This window comes from Ctenocephalides felis, unplaced genomic scaffold, assembly GCF_003426905.1.
Source record: "Ctenocephalides felis isolate EL2017-DRISC unplaced genomic scaffold, ASM342690v1 CF-g0.4_SCAFFOLD_01170, whole genome shotgun sequence".
In the NCBI taxonomy this organism is placed as follows: Eukaryota; Metazoa; Arthropoda; class Insecta; order Siphonaptera; family Pulicidae; genus Ctenocephalides; species Ctenocephalides felis.
The window spans coordinates 5,469,342-5,483,085 of NW_020537324.1; the positions used below are offsets into that span (position 1 = coordinate 5,469,342).

The following is a 13,744-nucleotide window of genomic DNA, read 5'->3' on the forward strand; positions in this document are numbered from 1 at the left end:
ATACTTAGACCGTTTAATTTCTTTACAATTAACATATACATGCAATTTTTTTTGCCAAAAATCCTGAACCGATTTTTGAAATTTATAAATTGTCTGTAAAGTATGAGTTGATAATCGTGCTGATTAGTTTTGGTTTGGTAATGGTTAAATTTTTTTCAGGCGATTTTGATATTAGAGGTTATGATCTTACAACGAATAGTTTTAAAGATCATAAGCTCTTGAAAAATGGCTTAGTTATAAAAATAATTAATTATATTTTTTAAATCAATTATTTAGACTGTTTAAAGTTCATGCAATTTGCCTCAATTATTTATTTATTTAGTAAATACAAATACAGATTGAAAATTATTTTTAATGCGTATGACAATTACCAATGTAATTGAGATTCAAGTATAACAATTGATTTTGAATGAGTGTGATGATTGATTGATTTTGAATGAGTTTTCCATACGTATTTATCAGCAGCTTTGTCTATTACATATTTTTCCAAGAATGAGCATATGCGTTTCAGTATCATTTTTCCATATTTAAAAAAGTAAAATAGCATCAGCAAACGAAACGTTTGAAATTGTAATACATCCGAAACGTAGCGTGAAATTGAATCAAGTCCTCGAGATAGAGATGGCAAAATATTCAACATCTACTCTTCTGGAATATTATTTTGTATCATGTAAGTCCCTTACAAGGGAATAACACAAACGCCAAAAGGGAGAACAAAGTTGGAATAATCTGATTACCTCAGTACGAGTCGAATGGAAATTCGAAATGAATTTTAAATTGTTATTAGGACTACTAAGCGATATCAGCATGTGTATGGAGAATGATATTTCGCTTTCGCGCCTTTGTTATTGACAATTCAATTTATTACGATTTCGTGTGATAGGGACTTAACATGTAATTTAAAGGTGACGAAAGGTGAGGCACTACTGGCACTCAAACTTCACGAAAATCTACCCTAAAATGAAAGTTTCATGATTACAAAATTTGCAATAGTATATAAAACTTCAATATAGATACAATACAATCCAATACATCAATTGCCATAAGCTTGGTCGTGAAACATTTAATTATTATGCAACAAAAAATATTTTAACATATGCCAAGTATCTTTAAAATTAGCTAAAAATATTATACATTTTGTCCATATTTATGCAAAAACTCCTGATATTATTTAAGAATGGTGCTAAAGAGATTGCCTAAAGCAAATTGTCTTGGTTAAAAACAACTTTAGCATAAATAATGTGGTACCATGTTATTCTATATGATGATTTTCTCACTTTTGCCTTTAGAAAAAGAGTAGATTACTACGTAACAATTACCACAATTCAAAGAAAAGCCTCTTACCAACAATATATTCCAGAATGTAATAAATCTAGGTGTTTGGTACATCAAACGAAATTATTTCGACCGATTACTCATAATAATTTCAGTTGTTGATTGAATGTCACTTGGAAGAGGGATGCTTTCGAGCATGCTATAATAATCGCCCCGAGGTACAACTGTTTCACAAGGGCTGTTTATTAAAATTCACGAAATGGATTTCAATATAAGGGTCTTGAACCGTGTTTTCATTGCAAAACGGTTATGATTACAAATAGATTTATATCGATTGATAATTAATTTTCAAAATTACAAAATTTGGTTAACATGCCAGTTGTTGGTTCATTTTGACATAGATATTGCTATCAATTAAAAATAAATTATGATTTTACATGTAATCTACATCTTTGCTATACATAATTAATTAATTATATCAATAAATAATATTATCTATTTCTAACTATATACACTTATATATATATACTCATGAAAATATATTATTTAACCTACTATAGTCTACCTCCATCCAACATTTTTTTATTTGACATTAAGTGACATAAAACGGACTGTCTTCAAATCGAATTGTGTCAGATGATGCTTTCAAGTGAAAACATTTTCACGTTTTCCCCAGTATTAAATCACAGCAAATAGAGTTTTCTGTGGGGTATAAAATGTTTGCGAAAAAATACTGGGAGGATGACTCAATGTGGAAAAAACTGAGAAAACATCAGAAATAGTCAGAAACAGTAAAATGTACAATAATTTGGATTGGATTGGATTTCTTGATTCTTTAGTATAATGACCTGTAATAGATAGTGAAGTAATGTTTTTGGACCCCTGCAGTTCCAACAAGTATTATTCCAATTAGACTTACTTAGAATTTTTTACAACCTACCATCTTCAATAGTCTTTTTTTAACTTTACTATCATTACTTATTATAATTGTGTACAGAACGAGTTCTGTATCATGCTTCGTTATTAAATTAATTCTAGTCGTGTTGAATATGTAGTTCCACTGGTATCAAATACCAGTAGCTGATTATATTTCAATATTGCAAGAATATGATTTATGTATCATCATATGGATATCAACATATCAACATTTAATTAGATTCGGATGAATCTCCTTATTCAACTGGGCTCCACATGGGATCCAAAGATCATTTGTAAAATTTAATGTGTCTTCTGAGATAATGGGTAAATGAAGTATTTAATTTAAAAGGAAATGGATATATCTTTTTAAGTTGTTACAAAAGTTTAGGCATGTTGACAATTTTTAGTACCCAGTTACTTTTTTTAGTACAGTTACCCAGTACCCAGATAAACAAGCTAAGTTTATCAGATATCAGAAAAACTCAAAAGCTCATGGTGAAGTAGTACATTTTTTTCACTAATTTTCCTTGAATTTTTAGTTATGTCTCTAATTTCTAGTGCACTTGATTTATATTTTCATGAAACAGAAAAATTTCAGAACATAACTATTTTTGTTTTATTTCTTGCTATGTTTTAACCTGGTATGGAATCCATAATGATGAAAATGATATTAATTATGAGATGAGCCAGAAAACCTGTAACAATTTGGAAAACAAAATTATCAATATTAGGAATTGGTATAATTTATATTTAATTATATTCAATTATATTTATTGCTAAAAGAATATCCATATTATTAAATCAAATCCACAATTGATTCAATTACTCCTTCTCTTGATATCATTTGTATTATAACATTAATAAAGATATCCCGCTGATATAAACTTGAGAATGCAGAATACATTTTATTTTCATTAAAAGAAAAAAGTTCAACAAACTCCATTCGATTGCTCATTTGTCATGATCAATTTCTATTACATTAATTTGGAGTCAAATCAGAATCAGCAAGCATGCTGTGCAATTGTATTTTGGATCCATAAAAGAATATAATCGTGCCATTATTATAAACTCATTTGGTATATGTTTTTTTTTATTTAATTTTTTTTATTTAAACAGTTTTGTATTAATCTCCAAATATTGTAAAACAATCAGGAATGAACCTATGGGTCCTTTACTATCCCACAAATCTGTATTCGAAAATGAAATCTAATATGCCTAAAGTTATTTTGGGTATTCGGTGTCGAAATCGCGATAACAATACTAATTGAGGGCGAATGACCAAGCAGAATGTTCCCTCTGACAATTAGCCAAATCCTATTCACGAGCACCATTCGAAAAGCATCAGCAAAAAGTGCAAAATTTAGGGATATATATTGAATTGAGGTCTAAAATTATTTTAGTAGTACTAAACAGATGTTAGAGAGTGTAACGTTATAGTATTGATTAGTATAATATTTCACATTGTAATAATATTATTAGATGTTGATTACTAACAAGGGTAACCTCAGATTTGCTCTTTTGGGATTTTGATGAATCTTTGGTTGGTGATAGTGTTGGTAGTCAAAACTGTATCTATGTACTTGTAACTGCTCAAACATGAACCTCCCTTATTAAAATCATTTTTGTAATATTTTTCTTGATAATCTAATAATATTAGTTAATTATTTTTTCTTTTTTTCCAGAATCCCTAGCCCAAGAATTGGAGCTCGAGCGCAAAGCAAGGCAACAGCAAAGTGTGGATGGTGACGTCAAATCTCCTCTCCAGGACCGAGCTGGTTACTACAAAAATTCAGTACTTTTTAGTAGTGCAACCTAGTTAAATGATGAAAATCTGGACAAACAAGAAGATAATAATATAATTCTTCAGAATACATCCGAAGAATCCGCTTGAAATCACTGCCAGAGGATTGGAGAACGAAAATTGGAGGCGAGGGATGATTCTTTACGGAACTGACCTGGGTTAAGAAAAATCAGTTTTTACTTATAATTTACATGTGATATGATTTTGTGTTGTTTAGTGATTTTAGTTAAATTAACTTTTTCACCAACACCCAGATCAGTCCGATTTTGTACAAAATCTTGTAAATATAATAAATATTTATATATGTATATACATTTATAACAGTAGGCTTAAAGTCAAACATAGATCGGTAAAAATGATTTAAAATGAAATATTTATTGAGAATGTTGTTATTATGATAAGACTGCTTATGTATAATCAAGACGTGGATATCATGAATTAAACAATTTTGATCTTGATATTTGCTGTTAAGATTTTTTAATTATCTGTACATAATTATTCGACAAAACTAAGTTTGTTTAATGTGTTCTTACAATTTAATTTTAATTGTACAAATTATAAATGTTTACAATAAGATATTTAAGTACCGCATAGTTTTCCTTTTGCCATAATAAAACATTACATATAAAATACCTATTTGAATATTAGTCGAATAATAAACTTTATTATATAGCAAACTTAATCAATTACATTATATGATAAAAAAATTAATCTATACATATACAAAATTAAGACATCATCTCATAATTTAATCGTCGTGTTTAATAGCAAAAATGATCATGATTGAAGCAAAGTCTGGGCAAAAAATGTCATTTTCTAGTAACTTTTATATTGCAATGACAATATTTGTAGTTAATTTTGTCCATATGATGAGATTATAGAAAAAAATTGAAACAAAAATGACTTTAAAAAGCCCAATGCAGATATTTGAAACTAGCAAAGGAATGAATGTGCTCTCGCAATTTAGTTAAATTAATTTTACTATAGATATACATAAAGTTATTATCACCGTGCACAAAGGTTTTCGATGTAAAATATTTAAATCCAAATTTAATTAATCATTAGTTATTACTCAAATCTGTGACTTTTGATTGTATATGGATATAACACAAAATTTATGTTTAAACAATCTTTTTGTTGCAATTGTAAATATTATGTGTGCGTGTGCCTTGTATTTAGAAGAAAGGAAAACATTAAAGAAACATTTAAAATGAAATATTGCTAATTGTTTTATTAATTGAAACTGATAATTTATTTATTTAAATGTATTATTTTATAATTTATTTACAATCAAGTCATTAATGAATATTGTTTATTTTAATTTTATGTGGACCTTAATTACTATTTTTATTTGAATTAAAATTTTTCTATTGTTGTATAAAAACATTCAGTAATTTATGGGTATATATAATACCCCTAAAGCATAGAGTTTGTAATATACAATATATTTATTATAAGGTCTTTATTCTAAAGTCTATTTTCATTTGATATCATATTTTAGATGCATAATCTAAAGTAAAAATCTGAAATCACTACTGGCTGATATCATATAATAAATATTAAGTAATTTAACTAATAAATAAAGTAAACAATAATAACAGAATACATAAAAATAACATAAAAATAGAATATAAATAAATCAACCAATAACTATTTTCACTAATTTTTGTTAGCATCTTATCACTTACTTAATTTAATCTAATACAATCAATATGAAATTTAATGAAATATAGCTAATTATTTAATTTTTTAAAATAAACATGAATATATTAATAACAACATTTAACAACAACAATAACAAATATAAAAAGATTAGACAGATTTGGATATAATTTTGAAATGAACTATTTTCATTAATTTTTGTTAGCATCTTATCACTTACTTAATTTAATCTAATACAATCAATATGAAATTTAATGAAATATAGCTAATTATTTAATTTTTTAAAATAAACATGAATATATTAATAACAACATTTAACAACAACAATAACAAATATAAAAAGATTAGACAGATTTGGATATAATTTTGAAATTACTTTTATTAATCTAAACTATAATAAATTTTATTTAACAAGTATAGGTTTCTTGAAATGTTAAGACATATTTAAATTATAAAATATCTCTTCAATATAATTGCATAGACCTTATACTACATACTGTAAGGTCTATGTATAATTGCAATTAAATTTTTGTTTTTAATAATATTTTTGTCTTAATAATTTATATTTTTTATATATTATGTTTTTGATTTTATTATGTTCCATATGGTAACATACATTTGAAAGTATATATATCAAAACCCCGTTAAGTCGATTTTGATTGAAATTATTTCTCGCATAATACGCCATCTAATGCTGCACCCTGAACTTGGTAACATATGGATATAAAACATAATAATCTTTTTTGTTTAAGACGCGTTGGAAATAGTATTAATAACAGTACACATATTATATTTAAATAAATTTTTAATTCTTTAAATACATTAATTAGAATATACATTTTTATAAAAATATTAATCCGTTCATAATCCGTTAAACGATCTGTCAAAATTAAAAATATTATTTCTAATGTGGCAAACCTGACTCCGGATGTCTTCAGCGCTTTGTTCATGACGTTTCGGCAACCGCCATTTCGTGACAAGTAGCTGTCAGTTTTGTTATGATTTATTGAATTTTTTATTTAAATAATTAAATAAATATAAAAACAATTACTAAATGTGAGTGCTAGTGCAAATTGTGGGCAAAAGTCAAAACACCGGTAAGTTTAAATTACATTTTTAATCTGAAAGTATTTACATGAAATGTATGTATCAGAATTCTGATGCTAAAACGAGCTGTCAAACTAAATAACTTACAATGTATTATTATTGATAATTCTATAATCCATTAGTAACTATTTTGAATTATTTACAACCTTAGCATGTCGCGTATTAAATAATATAAAAATGAAATGCCTATTGATAAATTGATAAATGAAAAATTAAAAGTCCAGGGGCGTAGCACCCGCCGTACCTTCAGTATATAGTATGAGGGGGCTCCAACGTGAGTGAGCAAAAATTGATAAAAAATTGTCTTGTTTTTTAACTTGCAAAAGTCAATCATCAATGTTTTATTAATAATTATAATTTTAGTAATCACAAAAATTTTGTACCAACAAATTTTATTTTCAAAAAAAAAAAGGAATTGAAGAATATATTCTTACATTCTTAAGTACCATTTGGAGTAAGTCAAAGTTTACCTTTACAATTTGATGTCATTAATAATGATACACAAAACATTAGTAATAATAAGTATTTTGAAGAAACTTTGCGATTTAAGATTTTATTCAATGAAATTTTTTAAAGGTCCTCAAAAGAATTTGTATACTTGATAGGGCCATGACACACTAAGTTTCTATAACAATTCTTCTTAAATATGTTTGAATTACATAAAATTATATCTAAATTTAAATTTATTAGGGTACCATAAAAAATGTTGACTAAAATCTAAATCGCAGATTTTTAAATAGTATTATTAATACTAATTTTCTGAAAGTCTTTATTAATGTCTTCAGATTGTGAAGACAAATTGTGACAAGAACTTAGAAAGAAAAACTCTAAATGCTGCTTATATACTCACATTCTTTGATTTATCTTTTTTTTTTAAATTAAAATTTATTGGTACAAAGTTTTTATCATTACTAAAATTATTAAGGATTATTAAAGTGTTAATGATTGTCTTTTGTAAGTTAACAAAGGGAAGATTTTATTAATTTTTGCTCACTCACGTTGGTGTATTTGATTAATTAAAATTAAATAAATTCACTTTGGTAATGCTCTTAACAAATTAATCATCCATTGCATATTATTCCTGCAAATAAATCACTATTATTTATTATTTCTATTATCAATTTCTGATATTCTTCAGAAGTATCGTCGTATTGAATCTATATATGATGTGGTCTTCTTTTGAAGGGGAAATGTTTTATATAAACGGAATATCGAATAGAAATATTCAGAAGTTGAGGAATTTTGAAATTATTATTATACCTCCGTATATATATACAGAACGATTTATTCTTCCTATGAGATATTCATATTCGCTCATTGCAAAAATCGTTCGAATTCCATCGCGGTGCACTTTTTCCGATTCTGAAAAGGATTTATATATATACATATATATATATATATATATATATATATATATATATATATCACAAATATAGATTTTTGAAAACTTGGTCACCGAAAAACTCGCACTTAAAAGTTCATAATTTTCAAACTACATGAGATATTTTTATCTATTTTTTTCATGGTAGTTATGATCAGTAATAACCCTGTTTTGCCTTGATATTGAGACTTGGGATATAATTTGTTATCTAGATTAAACACCAACTTCAAAAAGACTGAAGGAGATCAAGGCAGTGTCAAGATTGGTTAAACCTTTTTCACCCAAGGATGAAAAAAGCTCTGGTCGTCTAGACGTTGATTACAAAGGAATTGTCTACTTTTGCTCTTACTACCCAACAATCAATTATGATGAGTAAAAGCGGCCTGAATTGAGAAATAGAAACGATAATGTATTCCATTATTTATCAACAGTGTAAAACATTTTTATAAACTAGAACATCATACAAATTAAATAGTCACTCAGCTTCTTGAGACACCAACTTCAAGAAGACTGAAGAAGAAGCTGCCCAAAGATAACATGGAGGACCCTTGGAACTATCATAACTTTAAATGAACAGAATAGTAGAATCACTTATTGAAGTGATTCTCTAAATATGAATGTATTTTTTATCAGATTAATTTATATGTGTGAATGACATAAGCCAAATAGCTTATAGAATTGTCATGTATTCTGATTGCTATTGAAAATAAAATTAAAAAAATATATATATTGACACTTCTGCGTATCCAGCCAACAATTTCATATATCTGTCCATAAGTGAATCAGACATCACTAGACGGATATTTCAATAACATCCGAAAGCAATTCGTTGCATTTCCGATCGCAATTTGGTTACTTGTGTCCCTCGAGGGGCAGAAAAGCGTTATTTTATATTTCCCTTGACCTTCCGCATTAGGAAAACTCCGGTGGGGCGACAAGCCGGAAAATGGACATCGGGGGTGATGATATTTATAGGGAAACATGTTTTTATAGATTATCTAAACTTGGAGTCAGTATTTATTCATTTAATTTGAAAGCTTTGCTAATTGTTTTATTTATTAGAATCAAACGTTATACTCTTCGAAGGATTTTGTAGACCCTGAATAAGCACCATTGAATGGAATTTTGTTACTACTTTTGTTACTGCCTGAAAACTAATGCTAATGATCACATTTTCATCATAATGAAAATATTTTATTTTTGATATCATTGTTATTTATTTCATAAAATTTCCTCATAAATTCCATTATGTATGTATTTACTATCATATATACTTATATAATTTCTGTTTATTCTGATTCTGTTTCTGATTCCGAGTTGTTTTATTGCATGACTGAATTGTGCGCTCGTGGAATCAGTAAATATCTTATATTCCCATCGATACTTCGTTACAAAGCTTTGTTCTTATCCGAAAAATTATACAACGAAAAAGAATTTTATGAAAACAGATATTAAATGATGCGTTCTTGAGCAATTGAACGAGAATTGTAAAGGAATGATGGCAGGGACTGAATGAATTGGTAGATTGAAGATTGATGTTTGTTTTTGAGAAGATAGAAATATTGTTCATGGATGTTATTATTATTATTGGTGTTATATGTGGAGGCAGGTTTATGATGTGACAACTAGTGTTTATCACTTTTCTCTCTTGTTTGTACTTTTACCAAAACTGTTCCTATTTTTCATTTACCAAATCTCCTGCTCCTAAAATAGTTCAATTTAGCTTTCAATTTCTTATATTGTCTCTCATAAAATTTTTCCATTATATGCATTTTCCATCGATTACTCCGATATGAGTTCATGCCATAGTCTTTTTTTCCATTAAGGATAAAAATAAGCCCAGATCATTTTTTTCGTGTATTGACAATATAGTTGACTTCTACCACTTGCGTAGTAGGTTTTTCTTTGCTACTTTGCTGCACATTTTATTTTCTCTATTCTTAAATATATCATAGAAATAACAAAACATCAATAACCCATCAAACTTGAAATGCTCACTTTGGATTCAGTAAAAAAACTCCAGAAAAATGCAGATCAGAAAAAATAGAAGTTGAAGTAAGCACTTAGCCTTTCATAGTTCCAGGTTTTACCTGCATTTTGAGCACCTTGACATCAAGCAGTAATGGTATCAGAATAAACATAAAATAATGACCATATTATTTATTTAATTGAAATTCTGGGTATAGCAGCAATAGCACAATTAGAAACGACAGCTTTTGAGTTTACTTTCTAATCGCGTTAAGAATAAATAAAGAATATCTCAATGTATCATTACTTTTCAATAAGAACATTTTAATAATTATTTTTGAACTAATTTCACTAAAATATTACTATTACTATTAGTAATTTTGAGAGTTCCACAAGGTAGTGTGATAGGCAATATATTTTGTACTTTTCGATAGAGTCGTAGAGATACAGACACATTAGGAAAAAAGTAATATAAGTATGTTTATTAATAAATATAGCTCTAGGTTTCGGAAACTTTGGCATAGATTGCATTTAGATATCTCATGTTGAACGTTTTGATTGTTTCACATTTAATATAATAAATTTAAAGTAGTTAGGGCAAATACTGGATTGTGTTCTAGCTTATAGAACGCCTAGTTTTAATTGATACAAAACCAGAAAAAAACATACTGAATGTTGTCTTTCCAATATCACCTGAGCTCAAAAAGTAAATGCCTCCGAAATCCATCCAAGTATGCGTCTGGCAAAGTACGAATGTTGAGGTTGTGCCTTCTCTTGCATGAATCGTTATCTTCATTCCATCTATGCAAAGATGCATTTTATAAAATTGCTTCTGTGCTTTGATTTGATTGGTCGTTTGCCAGTTATGGTCGTTGCCTGTTATTCTTCACATCAATATACCTGCATTTATATATATACACATATATATGTGCTAATAATCACATGTGTTCACAAAATTCTCAGTACTGAAGGGAAAACTGAGAAAAAATTTGTACTGAAAATTTAGTTAGAATATTTGACTTAGGATGATTGACAGAAATTATATCAATCAATTTCTGCCCCGGACATTTTGATATCAAACAGTAGCAATTCTTGTTTCACTTAAAAATAAAAATCTATGTAGTACAGAAGGGAACACAGAGAAAGATTTTGTTAGGAAAATTTAGGCACAGTATTTGTTTTAAGATGATTGACAAAAATTATGTCAATGAATTCCGGCTTTGGATAGCCTGATATCAAACAGTAGTTTTATTCGTTTTTACTTCAAATTATTAATGTTGAAGAAGGGAAAATATAGAAAAATCGTACTAAGCAAATTTAGGCAAAAAATTAGGAATAGGATGGTTGACAAAGATGAGGTCTATCAATTTCCATCTCGGTAAAATTATGTGATCTGATGAGTAGAAATTCCAGATTTTTCAGATATCTGATTCGATAGCGGCAACCTGATGTCAAGCAGGAATAACTTTGGATTTTATTCGGAAACAAGCAATATATTTCCAAGTGAAAACAGGCCATACATCGCCTTGCTGGATCAAAACAAAATTCACCAGTTTGGATTGTCAGATTGTCATCTAAAAAGCTACGTCATTAAAAGAAATTAGCACAATAGCCCTTAGTACTCGTTAAGTTAGGATTGCTGATTAATTCTAATAAATATGAAACAAGTAGTCTTTTAAAATTTTACCGATGTGCCCCCAGTGTCCTCTGCACTTGGTCAGACCAGCCGCAATCTGGTTCCTCTTACAAAAGCGTCATGCGAAAACATAAAATCAGAATTAATTACGATTTCGAAAATGTTATTATGCGGCAGTGCCGTTGTTTAAATATTTATTGCTCTCGAGACAGACAAGAAGGAATCGTTATTGTTATTATCGTCGAACGACTTGTCAAACGATCGAGCGATCCTATTATTATAAGTTAATTTATTGTATGCGTCTGTCTTTCAGATTTCTGATTGGCATGAAACATATTTAAAGAAAAACGAGCATGACTGCTCTGATCAATTGTAATTAAAGTTATAAGAATGAAAGTGTATTGGATTTGTGATTCGTTTTATAGATATGATGGATGAAATGAAATGGGTTAAGTAGATTGTTGCAGACAGAGCTGATGATGGGAGAAACTTGTATAACTTTTGAGAAAGAAAAAACATTTTTAAGACAACTTGGCTCATTAACTTTGGCTAGAAATATTAATTAAGGCTAAAGTGTCTAAGTTTAAATAAACAAAAGTAACCAAAATAACCAAAAAATAGCTACAGTTCGATCAATGCTCGAAGTAGGACTTCAACTTAGAGTCGTCAATAGGATTCATACAAAAACCGACATTTCCGAAAACCGGTTTTCAATTTTACTAAAAAAACGGTTCTAACCGGTTTTCGAATTTTAGCAATCGAATATTTAGTAATTTATCCGCAATTTTAATGAAATTTTGAGCAGTATTTGACTGAATTTATTTATTGTTTAATTTTATAGATAGTAAACAAAATTATTTTAATTTTAATTAGTAGAACTAAAAAATAATAGTTTATCTTGATTTAACAACTTTGAAAATAATTATTCGTTATTCATGCATCATTTTCACATATAAGAATGAAAATATTTTTATGATAGTAGAAGAAAAGAAAAAATTTAAATTTTCATAGTTTGCGTATTATATATGCAAGGTGTCCCAGGTTTCAACCTCAACATCTATACAAAGTGATTAAGTCCAAGAAAATCCGTATGAAAAAAGTTCAATTTTCAATCATGAATATAATTTCTAATTTTGATTCACTAAGATATTCTTCGATAAGACGATCATCTCGACTTCCTGCTTTATTTAAATGTATTTTTTAATCTTATTCATCGAATCGACACAGGATATTTTTGTCTCATCGTCAGACTAAAATTAATTTCAATTCTAAACAGATGCGCGGCATTATGGAAATTCTTTAAAAGTCATTTGCGCATCGACGATGGAAATATAATTTGATTAACATTAAACTAAAACACGGCACAGGGATAATATTAAGCTTAAATTTGATAGAACTATAGAAATATTTGTTGTATTTCGATATAAACACACATTGTGACACAGATTGATATTTAAGGACAATATAATATTTATAATATACTAAACATTTAAAATTTTTATTTTTTGATAACGTAAAATTTACATACTCGTGATTTTATATAAATAAATCATTTAAGACAGAGTAGCTCATAAAATATCACATTTTGAATAAGCTTATGCAAAAAAAATGAAAACGAACAATCAATTTTAAAAAAGCTACTAAATCAAAATTATTAGTGGATAAACTATTTTCTCATTTTATTTTCGAAATGCAATTAAATATTATTAAATCCCAATTTAAAACAATTTATTATTAAGCTTTACTATTGTTCAAAACAAATGATATTCATATTTTATATTTTATTAAAGCTTTTATGAAACACCTTGTCTCTGTAACACTATGTCACTCCTTAAGAAGATTGCATTATAATTCCGTCTTCAATAATTATTTTAAGAGTTGCAGTGCCAATCATACATTAAAAATAAGAGACGTTTTCTAGTAAAAATTAAAGCAGTAATTAAATTATTTTAACAAACTAAATATTACAATAATGGGACAATATTGACTTTTTATG

General features: G+C 27.6%; 1 protein-coding gene across 1 annotated transcript in view; it reads left to right on the forward strand.

Annotated features, from left to right (window-relative positions):
• The window catches only part of LOC113366081, a 206,567-nt gene extending 202,557 nt beyond the window's left edge, over positions 1-4,010 (forward strand). The window contains exon 15 of the mRNA XM_026607635.1: positions 3,876-4,010. Coding sequence (XP_026463420.1) covers positions 3,876-4,009 — 134 coding nt within the window. The 3' untranslated portion in view covers position 4,010. The remainder of the gene's footprint in view (positions 1-3,875) is intronic.
• The last annotated feature ends 9,734 nt before the right edge of the window (positions 4,011-13,744 follow it).